General features: G+C 43.2%; 1 protein-coding gene across 2 annotated transcripts in view; it reads right to left on the bottom strand.

Annotated features, from left to right (window-relative positions):
- Positions 1–19,027, bottom strand: part of CABLES1 (Cdk5 and Abl enzyme substrate 1) — a 71,722-nt gene that overhangs the window by 18,480 nt on the left and 34,215 nt on the right. The window contains exons 3-5 of one of the 2 annotated variants that reach the window (XM_054634691.2): positions 16,865–16,957; positions 10,033–10,110; positions 94–193 (exon numbers count right to left, since the gene is read on the bottom strand). In XM_054634691.2, coding sequence (XP_054490666.1) covers positions 94–193; positions 10,033–10,110; positions 16,865–16,957 — 271 coding nt within the window. The remainder of the gene's footprint in view (positions 1–93; positions 194–10,032; positions 10,111–16,864; positions 16,958–19,027) is intronic. The other variant, XM_077184821.1, reaches the window with a different exon arrangement.

The following is a 19,027-nucleotide window of genomic DNA, read 5'->3' as shown; positions in this document are numbered from 1 at the left end:
TGCTGCATGCTGTATTTGTGCTTGTTATTAGTTAAGCCATTTTTTCCCCTTATAACATTAAATCTAAGGGAGTAGGAACTGAAGCATCCCCACCTTCCCATCTGCTCCGAGCTCCACACCTTCAAGACCAATTATTTCTTTCAGACACACTCCAGCAGAATGGCACTGGCGTCCACCATCCAGCTTCATGTCCCTGGGAAGCAGAAAGAAGAGCAGAAACAGCTCTTAGTACACACACCTTGCTCACCTCCCGCCACCAAACGCTGAAACAAGGTGCAGCATTAATCCAGACATGCCAACGCAAAGCACAGACCAGACAACTTTTCCTATGGGAAGAATTTTTGTTGTCTACAACACCTTACAGAGAAAACCCCCACTTTGTTCATGGTTGCAGCTCAAAGCCCAGCCTATGGCACAGAGCAAGGTTCCCCATTGCTGGGTACCTCTGACAGAACCTGGCACTGGGAAGGAACTGAAGTCATACACACTTCAGGTGAGATACAACAATCCAGCCTGTACACTTGACTGCCATGCATCCAGCAGGCAGATGTTCCCACAGCACATACCCACATTCCCCTACATGAAACAGAGGTAATTTCCTGTGGAAGATTCCAGGAAAGATTCCTGCTCCTTTGAGAACACAAGAGAGTGGCCAAAGCCCAGTGACCCTTCTGCTGGAGGCTGACAGGAGAAAGCCAGTTTTCCATGACCCTAGCATGGAAACTCGGGGATCTACTTTAGAAGGACTGATCCACCTGGCATCTTCCATTTGGAGATAAATGAGATGCCTGAGATGACCAGGCTGTATCCCATGCTTTAGCATCATGACCAAAATGTGAGCAGCGGTAGAAAAGACGAGAAGCAAATCTGTGCTTCACAAATGAGAGCTGTATGAAACTCCACAATGTATATATTGCAATATTTTCCTGGCTGGTTGCTGCTGGAGTCCAAGTGTGCTCAAAACTCCATGTGGGAGAGATGCTGACATGGAGGCCAGGAGAAGCCCTGCAGGCTGTTCACTCAGTCACAGGCTGGGCTATCTCCTGCTGTGACATACAATACACCCTGTTTCCAACCTATCAAACATTTTATTTCTGTGAAACATGGCCATCCTGAGCCCCCAGTAAGTCATGTACCCCACTGCTGGAAAAATCCAACACATCTATCTTCTGGAAAACATAGTTCAGTGGTAAAGGAAAAGGCTGTATCAAGTTTCTATTCCCAACAAAGTCCTCTTAGTTTCTTGATTGGAGTTCACTTAGCACAGTGTCATATTATCATTCTTGTTTCCTGATATCATGTTACTGAGGGGTTGGACTAATAATGATGTAAAAATAGCTCCCTGTCACAAGCATGGTATCAGCCTCTCTGCTCCTGTGCAGAAAGCGCTTAAGGGAACTATTTCTCACAGAGATAAATGCCAAATTGTAACTATTTCAGCAGTTATCTATGAAACAAACACACAACCTGAGGAAACCTCTGAACCCCAAAATGAAAACAAATATCTGAACTATCTGAAATCAGAATAGTGTAGTTTCTTTCCATTCAAGACCCTACAGATGCAGAGCAAGAAATAATGCTGTTACAACTCTGAAAACAGAGTCTTGTCATGGAGAAATTTTTCCATGTAATTAACAGACATGGATAGATAACTCTGGTATTCATCAAATGGAAGTCCATCACCCTTTGAAGAGTCAGCACAGCAGCTTTAAACAATACAAAGCAGCTCTAAGGACTGGAAAGAAATCAGTGCTTTTGAAGCAGGGAGCAGGGTCAGCTGGCAAGAGCGAGCACACACAGGAATGATTCCTGGACATTAGCTGAAAATTGATGGACACTATTGCCTCCATTGCCCATCTTTCTGATGTTTCTAAAGAGGATTCTCCTTTCAGGACCCTGTGAATAACACTGCAGTAATTCTCCCTGTTTTGCAAAAGCTACTTGGGGTGTTCCCCTTCTCCACATATGCTCTATATTTCTAGAAAGTATATGACTGTTTGTGTTGTAAAATGGAGTAATAAAGTGTTACTGTTTGGAGAGAAATCTGTCCATAAAACAGGGAATTAAACTCCCTCTCTTGAGGAAAATCAGTACTAAACAATGTGCAGTTTCTTATGAGCATATAAATGGAAAGGCTCATCCTGGCTTATACACATCCTTCTCTCTCTTGTAAAAAACCTTGGTTAACACCTCATAAGGAATTCCTAAGCAACTCTACTGTATCCTTTTTGAGTTCCCTATCAGTATGATCAACAGCAAGCTATGAAAATTTTTTGCATGACAAGCCTTCATTTTTTTTCCTCATTCCTACTAAAGACAAAGAGCTCAAGAAGATCTTGGCAAAGCTCTTGCTGGGAGAGCAAGCCCAAAGGCTGCCTGCCCACTGCTGGGGGGACCCCAGCACAGTTGCTTCCTCCACACAGCCCCAACGTCCCAAGAACAACTAGGGAAGATCTGGGGGATGCTTTCCCTTAGAGCTCTCCAAATGGGTGAGTCGTGCCTGCGAAAGGGTCAGGACAGTTGTTTGGGTACAGCCACTGCACTGGTGTGGCCATCCACTGCCACCAGGGTTTGTAGGACATGTCCTTACATGGCATCAGGGTCAAAGGGTCTCATGAAGCAGGAGCATATGGAGGACAGGTACTTCATAGAAAAAACAAATCAGGCTTTCACTGGGTGTAAGTTATTTCAATTACCGATGGGACTGAGGAACTGCACAAACCACTGTCCAGTAATAAATGGTGCTTAGAAAATGCAGAAAAGGAACAACAGTCCTTGCCAAAGAGGCATTTCAGTAAGGAAAACTTCCTTCCTCCTCTTCCTCACTTTTGATTTTCCTGCTTTATTTCCAAAAGTGCTTTTTAGGAAACTTCAAGGAATTCAAGCAGACACCCAAATCCAAAAATAAACCATAGGAACTTAATTTTACTACCTTCACTTTATTTGAGCAGAGAAAGCTTGAGAAAATGAGAAGATCAGGGATAAGATTTCCTTAGAAGGCAAAAAACTAGATGTCAGTTTCTGACAAAGTTTGGGGAGTTACCCCGATTTACATCAATGTCAAGCTCTAGATATTTCATGAATACTGTTTATTAAGACTGAGCAGTGTTAGAAACTACCCTCAAAAATAAACATATTGTCTCAGTTATCCATGAGTGCAGAATGTTGAGGAATGCAAGAGGTACAAGTAGCTGGGCTCACAAGCTGCAGTCTGAGATGCAGATTGAAATGCAGAGCTCCAGGTAGGAGCCTGAGAAGAGAGGCCATGGACTGCCAGCCTTTGGGATAACACAGAGCAGGATGGTGGGTGACACCAGCCAGGTGAATGGACGCTGGGAAACACAGGAGAGCTGGGAATTTCTACCTTTTGGGTAACAAAGGAGAGGACAACCAGTGAGCCAGCAAGGTGAATGGACACAGAGAGGAAGGCAGGAGCCAAAGACTCAGGAGGAAGAGGAGACTTCTGGAGACTGTGAGGGTATAAATGCCCAGGGGCTCCTTGGCTGGGGATCTGCCTCAGAGGCACCAGCTCTGGCTGTTCCTGCGCTACTGCCCCATGAATAAATGGCTTTATGGGATGAGATATCTGGGACTTTGCCATGGGAAACCTGGTCTGAATGGGGTATGTGAGGAGTGGGGACCCACTGGGTCACTGGAGCCACCCACCAAGAAGCAGTTTCAATCCCAGCAGTGCAAGTCTCTGGCATTGGAATGTGACCAGCAGTCTCTTGAGTAGTCAGACTAGATAGTTTCCTTAGCAAGAAAAAAAGTCAAAGTTTCTCCATCTAACAGAGTTCACAGATTTTCTAGGAACCATACCAGGTGACATGGGATCCCAGATTTGTTGTCAGATGGTGAAAAGTTTTACTGAGCAGATAGATAAGGATCAAAAAAAGCAATCTCATGTCTTCTAATAGCCAGGCCAGGATTAACAGAGTATAAATTGGATGCTGCTACCTTCAGAAGTATAACACTTCTTTAATGAACCAAATGTTATGCTTTGACATGATCTACAAAGTCCCATGCAACAGTCCTGCTGGGCACTTGCTCTTTAAATGACAGTAACAGTTGAGCACTCTAACCTGTGAATAATTTAGGAGTCCATGAAATATTAAACAGACTTCCAGATACATGAAAAAGCCTTCTGCTTATTGCAAAAAGGAATCTGATAATTGTTGTTTAGAGATGTCAGCCCTCTGTGCCTGTATTTTATGCTTAGCTATCCCCCCCACACTGCTAAGATTTATTCTGAAAGTAAAAGAGGTTCATGAGACATCAAGAAAAGATGCCATTCTCATGTGTCAGTGTAAATAATTTTTACTTATCATCTCTGTTTATAGAGACAAGGACAATGAGAGCTCTGGAAAAGATGCACTGCCAGTCAGACTAGCAGCAGGTCTCCCACTGCCTGAGACTGCCTGCTATAATTGATCAAGAGCTTTCAGATCCTAATGCCATTAGTGTTGCCAGAACAACTCCAGCTGCAATTTACAGGGAGAAGGAGCAAAAAAACTCCTGGAAAGATGGCTCTAATGGGTCAGCCTCCTTTTTCTCTCTCCAAAGATATTTAGCTGTCAGCATGCCAGCTCCTTCCCTGATGTTTTGCCCAACACAGAGTAGAAGTTCAAAATTTAAACTTACTATAGCTTTTGGAGATTCATTTGTCAATTTCAATCTAAGGACAACTCATTTAAGAATGAGCAATAGTGGTTCTATAAAATTCATACATGAGATGATGAGTTTTGAAATGTCCTATTGTGAGGAAAAAAGAATTCAGATTTATGTGCCTTTCTGTAAAGCTAATATTCACTTGGTTTCATTTTTTGTTCAATTTGTGAGAAGTAGGGAAAATGGGCAATGGTAAAGAAATGCAGGGATATTTCAGCTTCCCTGTCACAGGCTAAAAACAGATAGTTGTTCTTCCCCAGGCCTACAGAATGATACATGCTCATTTCTGATACATGCTCAGGAAAAGCACTCAAGATTGTTGACTTAATCAAAACTGCCCTGCATTCAAAATCTGTTGGGGAAGAAGAGGAAGGAACTCTGAAGGATGTAACAGAGTATCCTGCTTTGCTGTCTGCTTATTGCAACTATCCATATGGCAATTTAGATGCTCTCATTTCTCCTGTAAATATTGCCCTGTTTTCCACACCCACTAACCTGCCAAGTTACTGATGGCAGCAAGACAACCACACGAGTCCTACTTTTCACCTCATGTTGCATATGGCTTTCTTACCTGGTTTAAATACTAAATATGAACAGATTGCAGAGTTTAGATGAAGAAGGCTGTTGGGAATGCCAGGTCTGTGGACTAATTGATCATTTTGGTTAGATATTATTTGGGGTGATGATATTGAAAACCTCTAGCTCATGGCATCATTGAACATATTGTCCTGGCCAGCATTTAGTTAAATCTGAAGTTAAATTCAGCAGTGACTTATCTTTAGAAACTGGATGAAGCTGGTTAGTAGCATTTCTGAGAAGGACACAAATTCTTTTTATCTAGTGACTTGCTGCTTTACTTAAGAAGAATGGTCTGTTTCCTGGGCATCAATCCATTTGATTACTCATGCTGCATTATTTCCTTTAGCTGGAGGCAAGTTTTGTCAGAGGAGTACCAGTATTTTTGTCAATACAGCAATATTCAGCAGCTATGCCTGCTGCAGGTAAATTTCTATCCACTTAATGAATTCAATGCCAGGAAGAAGAAAAGATGAGGTGAACTGGCCATCTTTATAAGGATGTGCACTATCTGATGCTTTGAGTTTTCTGTCCTGTAGCTCATCACCTCCAGCCTTGCTGTCAGTCAGTCACTGCAAGCCCAGGTCTGTGTGCTCATGTAAGACTAAGCAGGCTGCAGTGCTGCATTTGTGTCCTACTGCCAGCTCTCCTCCTCCCCCAGGTCCTCCAGATTCATCTTCTGGGCAGGACTTCACAGGAACTTGGAAGCTCTTAAAAGAATTCTTACAACATCACAAAAGATACCATCAGAATAGGTACAATTTCAATCTGTGGATGCTTTTGCCATTGATAAAAACAAGCCTAAAAAGTGCCTTTTCCAAAACACATTTTTAAATCATGAAGCATAATGGTGTGTGCCAAAGATAAAAAACAAACAACACTGTGTCAGAACTGTAAACCCAACTAACTGCAATACCTTTTACTTTTGGGGTGAAAACCAACATGGTACCTTCTTCCTCCTTTTTAACACCTCTAACAGTGACATACATTGTCACTGTTCTTTTTTGAAATTGCTTAGGCTATACTAATGAGAACTGGATTGTTCTCACTTGGCTGCAAGCATACGCAGACCATTTTTGCAGGGCAACCCATCCTGCTGGCCACATGGAGCAACTTTGACAACATCTGTCAGAGTTGTACCATGTCCTTGGAAGCTGATGGAGCCTAGAGAAGCTTCAGGAACAGGCAAGCAATGGAGAATTGTCTCCCTTCTCCCCTGCCCAGGATATCTGCTTTTTCCAGGGTAGGCAGAATTGAACCTGGTTCTTCTCCATCCTGGCTGGGGCCACATGGTGGGTCCACAGAGTGCCCTTGCACACACCAAGCTGGGGAGTGGGGTGGGCAGAAACCTTCAGGAATGTTCCCAGAGTCTGGCTGTAAGAGCTCCTCTTTAGGGACTTGAGTGTCCGGAGCATGACCTCCCTAATGGCTAAAAGGATAATATCTGCTGTGTCTGATCCCTGTCTCCTGTCTCAAAGGGCTGAAATCCAATTCACCTCAAACCATCTGGAACCCATCTCCAAACAAATAATTCCTTCAAGTCTTATTTAATCCATCTGCAAATGGCTTCACTCTTTGGTTTGCCATGACACAAAGCCCCTCTGAGGGCCCAGAGCAGGTCAGCATGAGGGTGTACACGCCTGCGTTGAGTGTGTGTGTGGTAGGACAGACACCTGCTGCTGACCTGAGGCATCTTCCCCTGTCCTGGAAGTGGAACAGTATTGAGGCTCAAGTCTGCTTGCTGTGAGATTCCACAGTGACAACCAACCTCTGACAGAGGAGGTGTGTGCCACAGCAGCTCAGGGGATGCACAAGGTGCACCTCTGATAAAAATGGCAGGTCGACACCTCCAATTTTCTGTCCATCTAAAGAACTAGATGGGGATTAATGCTTATCTGTGGCAAGGAAGAGATGAAATTGATACTGAGGCAGTTTCAACATGGTTCACAAAGTGGATCTTGCATCTTTTGGAATATTATATTTAGAGAAGAAAGAGGACTGCTTTATCTATTAAGGTTTCCAATGCAATGAAAAATGAGAGGCAACTGCACAACCCAAACCTGCAGTACTATAGCACTTGCCTCTAACCTGTGCATCACACAATGACTCTGTATGTCATAAAACCAAACATTCAGGAAACCTTTCTCTGTGTCTGTCCAATTAAGAATGGAGGCAATAATACTGTTACAAGTGTTTTCACATAACTACATCACTCCCTTTAGCTACCACTAAACCCTACCTATGGTCTGATGACTTTGGGCTGTAACATCAAGAGGTACTGAAGGGCAAGGAATGCCAGCAGCCAAGATGCTCAGCACCTCCTTCAGCTCCTGACTTGCAATGAAGCTTTCCTTACATTGCCTTCACCTGGCTATATCTGCTCTCACACTTGCTCTGCTGGTCTAGATACAGGAAGAAGAGTAAGCATTTAGGAAACTTATTCCAGGGACACCTCCAACTTCATCCCTTCATGTACAACTTTGTCTCTCTCCCCAGACCTCCATTTGTATTGATACAACCACTTAAAAATCATGGTTTAGAGGTTTCTGGGGAGGGTTCTTGCTGTTGTAGTTTGACCTCTGCATGGAGGGCAGGCAATTGAGGACCACAGTCTGGAATACACTTCTCACACCTCATTGGTGAGGGGTGATGCTGCCCCATCCACACAGTACAGGTACATAGAGTTGGGACTTCAGAAAGTGCCTTTTACCATGTTTTTATAATGGATCTGCTCCTGCAGACTGTATCTACCAGCATTGGTGGAGTACAGCTCTTCTGCACTGCCTCAAGTACAACATGGGCTGGCAGCCTCCACAAAACAGCTATGCCTGGAGATTTCCTCACTGGCCACAGTGCCTGTGAGTTGGAGCAAAGGTGGAGAAGCAGTAGCAGCTCCACTATGTGCTCTTCCCACACAGAACAGCTCCTCCTGCCTGCTCATCCATCCTACTCTCCCATTCCTGTTGGGGTTCTCTTCAGTTCCAATTTCAGATGTGCCCATGGCTCCCTGCAAGGACCTGTTTCTTTTCATTTACTACTCAGTGGTATTGCCAGAACACAAACCAGCTGGGACATCTTACCTGGGGACAGACACCAGCAATCCAGGGATTCAGAGAAAGCAAACTAAAGGATGCTGTCATTACAGTACTTCACAAGAGTATCCAGTGTCTCTCCCCCCTCCTACTTCACATCCAAAATGTGCAAGCAAGCAAGCCCTGTGCAGCCTGAACAGAGTGGCTACAGTTTATGCTATACTGCCTCATCTGTTCTTTGCACCAGCTGTTCCTGGAAGGAGGTGCCACTGAATTGTTTCTTTCTTCCTCTGATGCTCTGGAAGAAAGACAGAGGGCATTTTTTTAAATCTTGGCTTTTTCAGCCAAGGGAACAGGGTTAGATTGTTGTGTACTGGCACTTGCTACCTTCTCATCCCATGCTCTTCTTGCTGTGCAAGCACAGTACAAGACATGACAGGCTGAAATAATATTTAGTTTTGCAGCTGGGCTCGTTACTGCTGTAATTTAGAAGGTATAACCAGTCATCAAAGTTTCAAAATGTGTTCCATTTTCAATAAAGAAGCAATTTCCACGGGATGATGACCATAAAAGAATGACAGTGTACTCAAGAACAAAGAACAAATCTGCCAGTCTGTCAAGAATTTGCCTGACGTGTCATCACAGTTTAATTAAGGGAAAAAATTTACTGTAAGAGTGAGCAGACAGAGTCAACCTTCTGACAAAGGTGCTTCCTTTCCTTTGTGCATTAAAAATAATCTCCCTTTGTTTTGAATTACTGGTGCACAAGGAGATTGTGACAAATCACTCTCCAGAACTAAATAGATGGCTGGAAAGTATGAGGCAAATTTGTCTTTTATACAGTGGAAAGATTTGACTGTAGATGATTTGTGGATCTTCCAAACCCCCCTCAGTGTATCATCTGACTGTTTCCCACACATTTTGTGCTCTGAGTCAACCACAAGGACTTCTCAGGTCTCTGGCAAGTGAGCATGGTGGCGGTGCTATTCCCCCCTGTGCCAGGGTCACAGAGCTGCTGCCCACCAGCACTGCCCATCCCAGCCTTGCACTGCACCCAGCTGGCCATCACAGCCTGCCAGGCCACGTCCTCCAGCCAAATCCAGTTTCTTCCACTGCTGTGGTTTCAGTGGAAGAGCTAAAAGCCTTCTCAGTCTCTGGAGAGCTAGTTCATTCCAAAGGAACTTTGCTATCAGAGTTACAGTGTCTCAGCACGTCAGGGGATGCGAGGCAGCTGCACAGACGGCTATGAACCTGTATAAAATTATCACCAAAATAATGCTTTCACTGACTGAATGATCTGACCAGTGACTAAAAGTAATGAATGAAAAAGTACTTTGTTTAAATCCAAGTATTTCTTTATAGTTCGGGAAATCTAGATACAGTAGCACTATGTTTGCCTAGGAGAAAGAGACAGCTAAGATAGCTTATACAATTAAAGTCATGCTGTCTAGAGTATTTGTTTTGTCAAAGATGAGTGGAACCAGAAGAAACAATAAAAAAGTGCATTTTTTCAAGAACATTGATTTCATGGGAGTAGTTTTCTCTAGCTTAATAATCAAAGATACCACAACACATATAAATAAAGTGGGGACCGAGAGCTGTAGTTTTAACCTCCACAAATCAAATACACCTAAGAGCATTTATCTCTTCTCAGAGCAGACATGTAAAAGCATTAGGCTCCATCATGCTGTGTTCTGTTATCAGGTCTACATGCAGGCCCAGAAAGACTATGCAGTACACGTATGAATATACATACCCGACTTGGGTACAGTCTCGATATGGCAGCACTGAAAATATGCTACAGAAGGATCTTCTGCTGCTGATAAGGACTATTCTAAAATATAAAAGAAAATAAAAGAAATCAAAGACTAAAATTTAAAAATCCCACCACAATAAGCAAAGCAATAGATGTTACCTTTGAGGAATTTGCAATCACAAAACTTCCATAATGGACGATTTCTCCGTCCTCTTTTACATCTCGCAGATATTGTGCTACGGAGTCTTTACAGAAGTGCTGAAGCCTGTGCCACAGCAAATGAGCAGTGAATGAGTAGTAGAGCCCCATTCCTTCTACAGGCATTCTAGGAAGACTATCTTGAATATGTGACTTGTAATCCAGGACAGATGCTTTCCTAGTGAAAGAAGTCTACCCACAGAGGCACGGGACCATTCTGTCAACTCACTACAATGGCTGAAACCCAACAGACAAACCCAGCAGCAACTCAGGTGATGCACACCAACAAATTCCACTGATAGACACTCTGGCTGCTGGTTGTGACCTTTCTCTGCTAAACCAAAGGACTCCCTTGATTGTCAGCTTCTTGTTCCTGAAATAGGCTTTACCCATAGGCTAGGTTTGCTATTATGTTTCCAGATCCTTTCACTGTTTCCAAGCTTCCCCTTTTGAGTCTTCTCCAGTTTTGCCCCATCACCTTTCTTGGTCTCCAGGCATTATCCCTGACCTCAGAAGTTGCACATCTTCCAGTCTTACCTTTAAGATCAGCATCTAGCCATGACACTCCGCCAGCCTCTGTGCTCAATAATCACATTAGCCCTCTTGATTATGATGTTGCATTGATACTCAGGCACAACTGACCCCACAGCTCCCATCTGTCTCAGTCAATGTCAGGACTGAATCCCTCCTCCTCTAAGCATGGCTAGCCTTTGCTCCTCATAGGCAGTTAGCCAAAATTTGGCTACATGAAATCATATATCATCTGCCTGCAGAGAGCTTATCTCAGAATCCAGGACAGTCTTAGAGCAAATGCCTTGTATTTCTAACCAGTCTCCAAATCTCTGCAACATCTGCAAAGTCACTGTGTGATACTGTCCTGGTTTCAGCTCAGATAGAGTTCATCTCCTTTAAATCAAATAGCTTGGAGCAACCTGTCTGTTACACAGCCACACTGCTGCCTTCAGCCATCAGGCTCTGACATATTAAGCAACATCAAAACCACTTAAAAGTCAAGACCCACTTCCCATAAAACAGAGTAGGATGCTAGCAGCTACATTATTAAAGTTCTGGGAGATGCAGACTTGCAAGAAGCCAAGAGAAGCTTGGTCAAGAAGTAAGATATAAAATGCCAATAAGTAACTGCTTACAAATAGACCCTTTTTCCTTATTACCATCAGGACAGTGAGAATTGTACCATTGTACCACTGACCCTTCCTCCCTCTAGAGCTGGCTAACAGGCTGCACCATGTCAAATTCCTCTAAGACACAGTGACAGCAGTTTGTGATGTTTTCTGACCTGATTAGTGTTAGAATTTTCTGATATCTTACCTTTCTAAAAATCACCACTTGTGGTGAAAATGCTAGGACCTACCACTACATTGGCTGTCAGGGCTACTGCACTTCCTTGCTACACTCACCAACATTGATTTTTCTGACACTGTGTCCCACAGATCTGTATGTGAGGATTTAACCTGAATTTTTCATCCTTTGTCCTGCACTGGTCAAAGCTGGACAACAAACCCTGGCAAGCTCCTTTGCTCTTTGCTGTCTGAAAACCAGCACATGCACCTATGAATCTCCTACCAGTTACCCTGTTATTAGAACACTGTTTCCTTAAGGGACCAGCTTAGTCATCGTTCTTGGAAAAGGTTTAGCTCCCCAAGAGAGCTGCTGCTGTAATCCTTGGAAAAATGCAGAATGATCGATTTTCCTTCTCCTGGATTACTCCGTTATGGCAATCCTATTTTCTTCCTTAAAATCCCGTTTGAGAGCAAAGAGGGATTTACCCTTTAATGAAGAAGGGTTTCTAATAATAAACACACATAGAGCTTTAGGAAGTTCTCCTGCAGCAGATGAAGCACAATTTCATTGTTGTCTGAATGCTGTAACACTCCTTACCTAAGGGAAATCTCAGATCCTTCAAGATGGTCTCATGGTGCGGCACTGAGTTACAGAGCAGGGAGGAACGATTTTTCCCATTTGAGAACAGCAATCCACAAGCAAAAAAACCCTGGCATATGATTAATTTTGTGCTTGCCACTGCTTACTGCTGAATGGTTGCTACTCACAACAGCTTGCTTGTTCACTGGAAGCCTTGTTTGCTGATGTATGAAACTTGGCACAGGTTTCGAGGCTGACATCAGAAAGCATCCTTTAATTCGGAAAACCACAGTACCCACTAAGCACATTATCCCCCTCCCTCTGGCTGCTTCTGGAAATACAGCTCCTCCACCAACGCCCTACACCTCCCTAAAAATACCACTCAACTCTTAATACTTAAAAGAAAAACAAACTGGTGCTTCCATGTCCACAAGCAAAGACAACAGTAGGAAGTTACCATAGAACTGTGTGTATCAGAAGGAATCAGACAAGAAAGGAAATAAAAAGCACCAGCCCAGCCTCTATTTTTTTCAGATTTCTTTCCCTTGGGACCCAAGTATTGCCTCTTTTTCCATAAATCAGCAGATCCTCTTTACACAAAGATCTCCCAGGCAGAGCACGAGAGAAGCCCACAGCCTCCACTGCTAGGATGCCACAAAACCTCATCTGCAAAGCTGCCAAGGGAGAGTGATACAAAACAGCTTTAGGAGCTGGACTGGAAAGGAAGCGGGGAAAGCAGTGGCCAGACACTCATCATGGAGGGATAAAAAGGCATTTTATGTATAGGTCTGATGACATGCATGGAAGCAAAAAAATTTCTGAAGGCCTACAATGGTTTGCTGGGGCAGAAAGTCCAGAAACTTGTCACAAAGTATGCTTTGGAGAAGAAGTCATGGTGGAAGTCCATTGCTGTTAAAGAAAATCCAATTATTGCTTATAGGAGAAAAGTATTTTCCTGGATTTCAACTCTTCAACAAAGGGCATCTATGATCCTGCACACCTCTGAAGGAGTTATCTCAGAAGCTGTGTGAGAGTGTTCACATGCCTTGATTCCAACTGTGCCACCTAGACATGTTTAAAACCACTTCACAAAAAGGTTTTCATTCTTTAATTCTCACATTTCACTGAAAAGTTGTACTAGTTATTATAGTGCAGAGCAACCATTATTTTGCAAGAGAATTCTGACAATGTGCAAAAGGCTATAAAAGCTAAGCTTCCAATTTCTTAATTTCTTTTATACTGCAAAAAAACCTTAATGAGCACAAAGCTCTCAACAGAATCAGTAATTTGATAGACTTGAGGAATAATGTCTGCTTTTCCCAGCATCTGTCTAGGTTTGATTGTGTTCCACCAAAAGGCTGCCATCAGGCAATGCAATATACATCATATATACCATTCACATGTGGAATATTGCAGTCTCTTTTCTCATTCCTGATTGATGATTTTTGACTGCCAGGGCTCTGTTGCCCTGCACACAACGGTGAACACGCAAAACATGGATGCTGCCAGGGTGGCAGCCTTCATTTTGGAGTGTCAGAAGTTCAAGGGCAATTAGAAGGTGGCTGAGAGTTATTATGAACCATGAGGGTGCTGCCAATCATTAATCTCTTAGCCTGCATGTGTGTGCAATTAAGAGAGCAGCAAAAGAGATATTTCATGATGGTGTTTGGCCTTCACTCATGTATTTGCTAACAAAAAAACCTGAGAAAGCAATGGCATGGGGGTGGGAGAGGAACATTGTTTTACTGCTTTTAATACCTGCTACATATGATAATTCTGGAGTCCTTCTTGTCCCATTCTCACCAGTAACTGTTTGTCCAGCTGGCTCAGGTTGCCATTTCAGTGGCTCGTTTTTGCTAATCCTCTGCTTCAGTGTTTATGGAGGACATCACCAATAAACCTGCCGAGTAAAGTGTGTAAAACCATATGCTAGTGCCTACCTGTGCTAGTTTGTATGTCAGGGTTGACTTGTCTTTGTCTTTAAATGGGAGAATTTTTTTGTGCTGTTTTACAAGACTGCTTTGCTAGCCTAGTCTAGGAACCCTAACTTCCCAACTCCTTTAATAAGCCACGACCTAGAAATCCAAAGAAACCGGTTCAACCAGTGATCAGAACTATCAACAGGAAGCTTTACAAGGACTCACTGATTAAGCTCCAGTCTGTGTATTTTTCTGTATGAGCTTTCTCTCTGTGCTAAATAGCTGAACTCTTATTTTAACCACAGCAGGTCCTGCCTTGCTGCAGGACTGCCAAAGGCTGGACCCAGAGCATTGCTGCTCAACACATGTCACCCCTGAGGCTGAGAGGGGAAGAGCTCTCAGTGCCACAGGACAAGGACACATCACCTTACAGACTGAGAGATGCAAACAAAGGCAGCTGGATAGAGGAGCCCTGAGCTACAATTCACACTGCAGTTTTCTTTGCTCTGACACAGTCACAGGCCAGTGAAACAACTTCTGAAAGTGCTGGCTATTTTAAAGCCCAGTCATCAAATTCACCAATAACCCAAAAATATATTCAGTGTAGATATTTTCAAAGCTGGGTTCCTCATCTTAAGTGAAAGACTGACATGCTGTGACGGAAGGATCAGGGGTTTTGGAGGGAGCTCAGAGCCTGACTCCAGCCCAGCTCAGCACCTGCATCCTGCACAACCATGCATGAGCCACCTGGGACAAGGTCTCAGGCATGGAAAGGAGTCCCAGGAGGGTTTTCTATCCATCACAAGACCTGTGCTCCTATGAGTCACAGGCAGCTGGGGAGGACACCAGCTTCAAAGGTCTTAACGTACTCAAAAACCCTGTTGAGTTTAGGATAAATACACAAAGCAGATCCACCTGTATTTCTAGAGGTCCTTTTAATCCAGAATGCCTATTAACTCCAGTGACTACATCCAGGCCCCTGGGAAAAACAGTCTGTACTCAAATTACTTACTGCTAGACATAGGGGTGACACAAAGTGTTAACTCTGCATTTTATTTTTAGCTAGCATCACTGCGGCTCTACGACCATAGGATGAAAACTATTGCCAAAATTGTGTCTCTCATTCTTATTGTATTTGTATTCTAGATAAAGAGATCTTTATTATGATTGTGGAAATATTCTGCAAAACTGTGTCTGCTGATAAAGATAAGAAGCCAGTTGAATAACAGAAGCTTTCTTAGCAAGAAAAATATTCAGTTACATTGTCAGACATAATGACTGATCTTTGAATTAAGGTAAAATATTGCATATATGCTACAAATACTTCTTTGCAAAACATCGAGAAAGGAGTTTACAAATCAAATGTTTATTCATTCTTCTGCAGGTATTATTTCTATCAAGTTTATGCCTAGATTTTATGTACACATCTCAGAAATTTTTCTTTGTGGAATTTGCATAATACCTCGTAAGTATATTTTGCTATAAGAAATTCCCAGAGCATATATCTACTTGTGCTCAAAATGGACTAAAATTAAACACTGCTTTTCAGTGTTTGATTCCACACATGTTTCTTATAAAGACAATAATCAGCAGCTAGTCAGACAATAGTCAACAGTTCAATAGTTCTGCATGTGTCTGTTTGATACTAAAGCTGGGTCTAAAAGCTGTTTCTGAAATCCCTCAGGGCCACCTTGCACAACATTCATGCTGATTACTACCTTTCACTGCATTCAATCATATGTGTGAGAATAACAATGAAGAAAATTTTTCTTGAGCCAATTAACACCTATCAGAATTCAATTCATAAAACCTGTGATTCAATGCAATGTTAGAATTTCTACTGACATGGTTCCATGTCTGATGGAAATCAAAGGCTACAGGCACAAAAATCAGTCCAACAGAGCATACATGGTTCTCAGTCATGGTTCTCAGTTTTATGAGAACAGGCATGTGCAAGGGTCAACTCTCACTGGGGTAGTTTAGCCTACGTGCAACCTATTCAGGTGGCCTAGTTCAAAACTACTCAGATTTGGAAGAAAAAGAGTAAAAAAATCATGAAGCACAGGGAGAAATTGTCATTGGAAAAATCAGAGAGGACAGGTATGTTCTTTATAAGCAGGGAGGAGCCAGTTTCACTTCTGAGCTGGATGACACCACAGAAGAGAACCCATATTGCTGATGGATACACCTTCAGCTATGGGAATAGGCCTTTGAAGGAAACCAGGTCTCAGCCAATGGCTGCTTCACAAGTCCCACCAGTGCCTGTGGCTGTAACCTGGGCACATCCCAGTTCAGGGCATGCTGCAGACACAGGCGCACTTCTCACACGTCCCCTGGAAGCCTCTCTGCCTACATCTGCCATGGAAACTAGGATCCCATGCCTCATCTTGCCACAACCATCCTTGGCTGTGCATTTACCAGCAAGCTGTATCCACTAAGAGATGTTGGCAGTATCCTTGAACCATTGCTAAACTTGGTCCAGGCAGTTTCAGTTGTGTGCCCCTCTCACATTTAGAACCTGGCAACATCCTTGAAGAAACACAACCAGATTATGCCTAGTTTGCTCCAACATCATCACAGATTTTCCTTTTTTTCCAGGTTATTTCCATTAAGGAGACACAGGTCTTAAAATCTGTGGGCTAGCACTTCCATTGACACATACTTCCCTGGGGGACAGAGCATGCACTGCAGCCTGCACCCTCAGAGATTACTTGGCAAGGACCATTGGGTGGTGAGTGGCAATGGCTGTGCTGCTGCAGGGGGATGCTGATCCTGCCCCTTCCCTCACATCCCAGGGGTTGCCTCTGCAGAAGCAGCCCCTGCAGGCACAGTACCTGCCGTTTCTGGTATCGTGCTGCCGCATGTTCTTGATAAAATGAACCTTCTTAAAGTTCTTTGGTCTGGGTGATCCTGAGAGTGTCCGACATCTGAAAAATAAATCAGTTGCAAGGGAGGGGAGGGAGAAGAAAAAAAAAAAGTTCTCAGTTCCCTGCTGTACCGCCAAGAAGCCTACACAAAAGCAGGAAGGAAAGACGAGACAAATGATTCAAGCCACCCTGTGTTAGGAATCAGCAAGAACAATAAAGACAATAAGTCTGGAAACGCGACAGCTCAAACAAAAAAAAATATTTAAAGTAATAATGAGAAAAGGCACCATCCCCCTCCCTTCATGCCAAAAAAAAAAATCATATAATAATCTCAGCAAAGTAGAACCTCCTGTAATCTGCCATGACAGCTAAGCCCAAGCTTTCAGAAGAAAAAAAATTAAACCAAACCAAAACCTAGTAAATATGCAACTTTCCCCGCTCGCACCAACACCCACGCTTTTGTATGCTCCTCAGCTATTGATAAAGGAGCCATTGAGGGAAGTTCTTTCTTGTTTTAATTTTAGAAAGATTAAAAATCTCCTATTTGCAAAGATAATTCCTATTTGATTTTAACTCTACATATTACTTTTCACATTACTGACAGTATACAAAACAATTGAAAATAAAATAAACTACCCGAGGAAAAAAAAATAATCGTTCTTCAAAACATTAAGCCTTAAATCTATTTTACATCTGAATGTGCTTTATAAATTGCAGTTACAGAAAGAAATTGCCAGAGGGAGGAGAGATGAGACAAACAGCAATATCCTCCCCCTGCCTTCCACCCTTGCTCTTTCTAATCAGCTGAAACCACAGCACATGTGAAAGCATTCTCTGTTTCATCTCAGGCCTGTTTTGTTGCAGGGTGAGGCAGAGCTCCCTTGCAGGCACTGGAGATGAGTCCTGTGCTCTCAGCACAGCCAGGGCTGCACCGTGGCTGCTGCATCCTCTGTGGCACCTACGGAACCAGCATCCTCTGCTGGTGCACTGGTGAGCTTCCCTAACCCATCTTTTCCATCCTCTCCCTGCACAGGCAGAGTTCAGCAGCTCCTCAAGCCCATCAGGTCATTATCTTGGACTGAAACCACAGTGGACAGACCACTGTGCCAGTCCCTACCAATGTACCCAAACACCATCATGCTGCACAGGCACACCCCAAGAGGGGCACCCCATCACTTTTCCATTTCTGCCTTCCTCCTGCTAGTAAAGGCCTTGAGATTCCCTCACCCTCTGATTGCAATTAGCTTTGTTAGATTCTTCACAGGAAAGTGGCACCAAGAGAGACATTCTACCACCAATTCTGCAAATTAGCAAGTAAAAATACTGCCTGGCAAACTGTACTTTGTTTATATCTTTTACCAATTATACATGTTTGAATCACTTATGGGAACACTTCATAACATGCTGGTAAGCATGCAACAGTGAGCTTTGTAAAAATAATCAAGCTTTGGTAATAAGCCAATTGGTACAGCCTCTGCTATTCTTTGCTTCGAGGTAAGGAGAGACAGCCAATCTGCATGTGGATAAACACGGCTGCAGGCTAAACACCAATATAAACCAGCTGAATTACAGGTCCTAAGATAAAGAGGCACTCAAACTTGGGCTGCTGTCTTGTGGAACAGCTGACCTGGAAGTATTCCATGCACTGGTCAGATTACTGACCAGCCAGTTTCTGACCTGTTAAGCAGTTGCTCCATTTTCCATCACCCCAGAGGACTGCCTAGAGACTAATTGCTGTGGTCCCCAGAGGAGGAAGCTGTGGTCTCCCAGAAGCACAAATCAAACCACACTGAAGCGGCCAATATAACAAGAATGGGAGCAGTTTTATTAGTGGGGTAGCAGTCACAAACCTACCAGCCAACACACAGACAGCAATGCTGGTAACCAAAAAATAAGCTTGCATGTGCTGAGAGAATAGACAGAGAGAATAAACCTTCATTAAAAATACTAGCCTTCAAAAACTTACTGCATTAATCCATCTGTACATACTTTTTAAATGTACCACAGATGTTAGGGTACTACTAACTAGGGGCTAGTCATTCATATTGGTGACAGCAAACTTTTCTATTAGTCAAATCTGGCATTTTAATTCCTGACATTTCATCTAAATACTGCCTTTTTGTTTAATGA

This window comes from Agelaius phoeniceus, chromosome 1, assembly GCF_051311805.1.
Source record: "Agelaius phoeniceus isolate bAgePho1 chromosome 1, bAgePho1.hap1, whole genome shotgun sequence".
Classification (NCBI taxonomy): Eukaryota; Metazoa; Chordata; class Aves; order Passeriformes; family Icteridae; genus Agelaius; species Agelaius phoeniceus.
The sequence above is the reverse complement of the archived record's forward strand: the minus strand, read 5'-3'. Positions and strand labels throughout refer to the sequence as shown.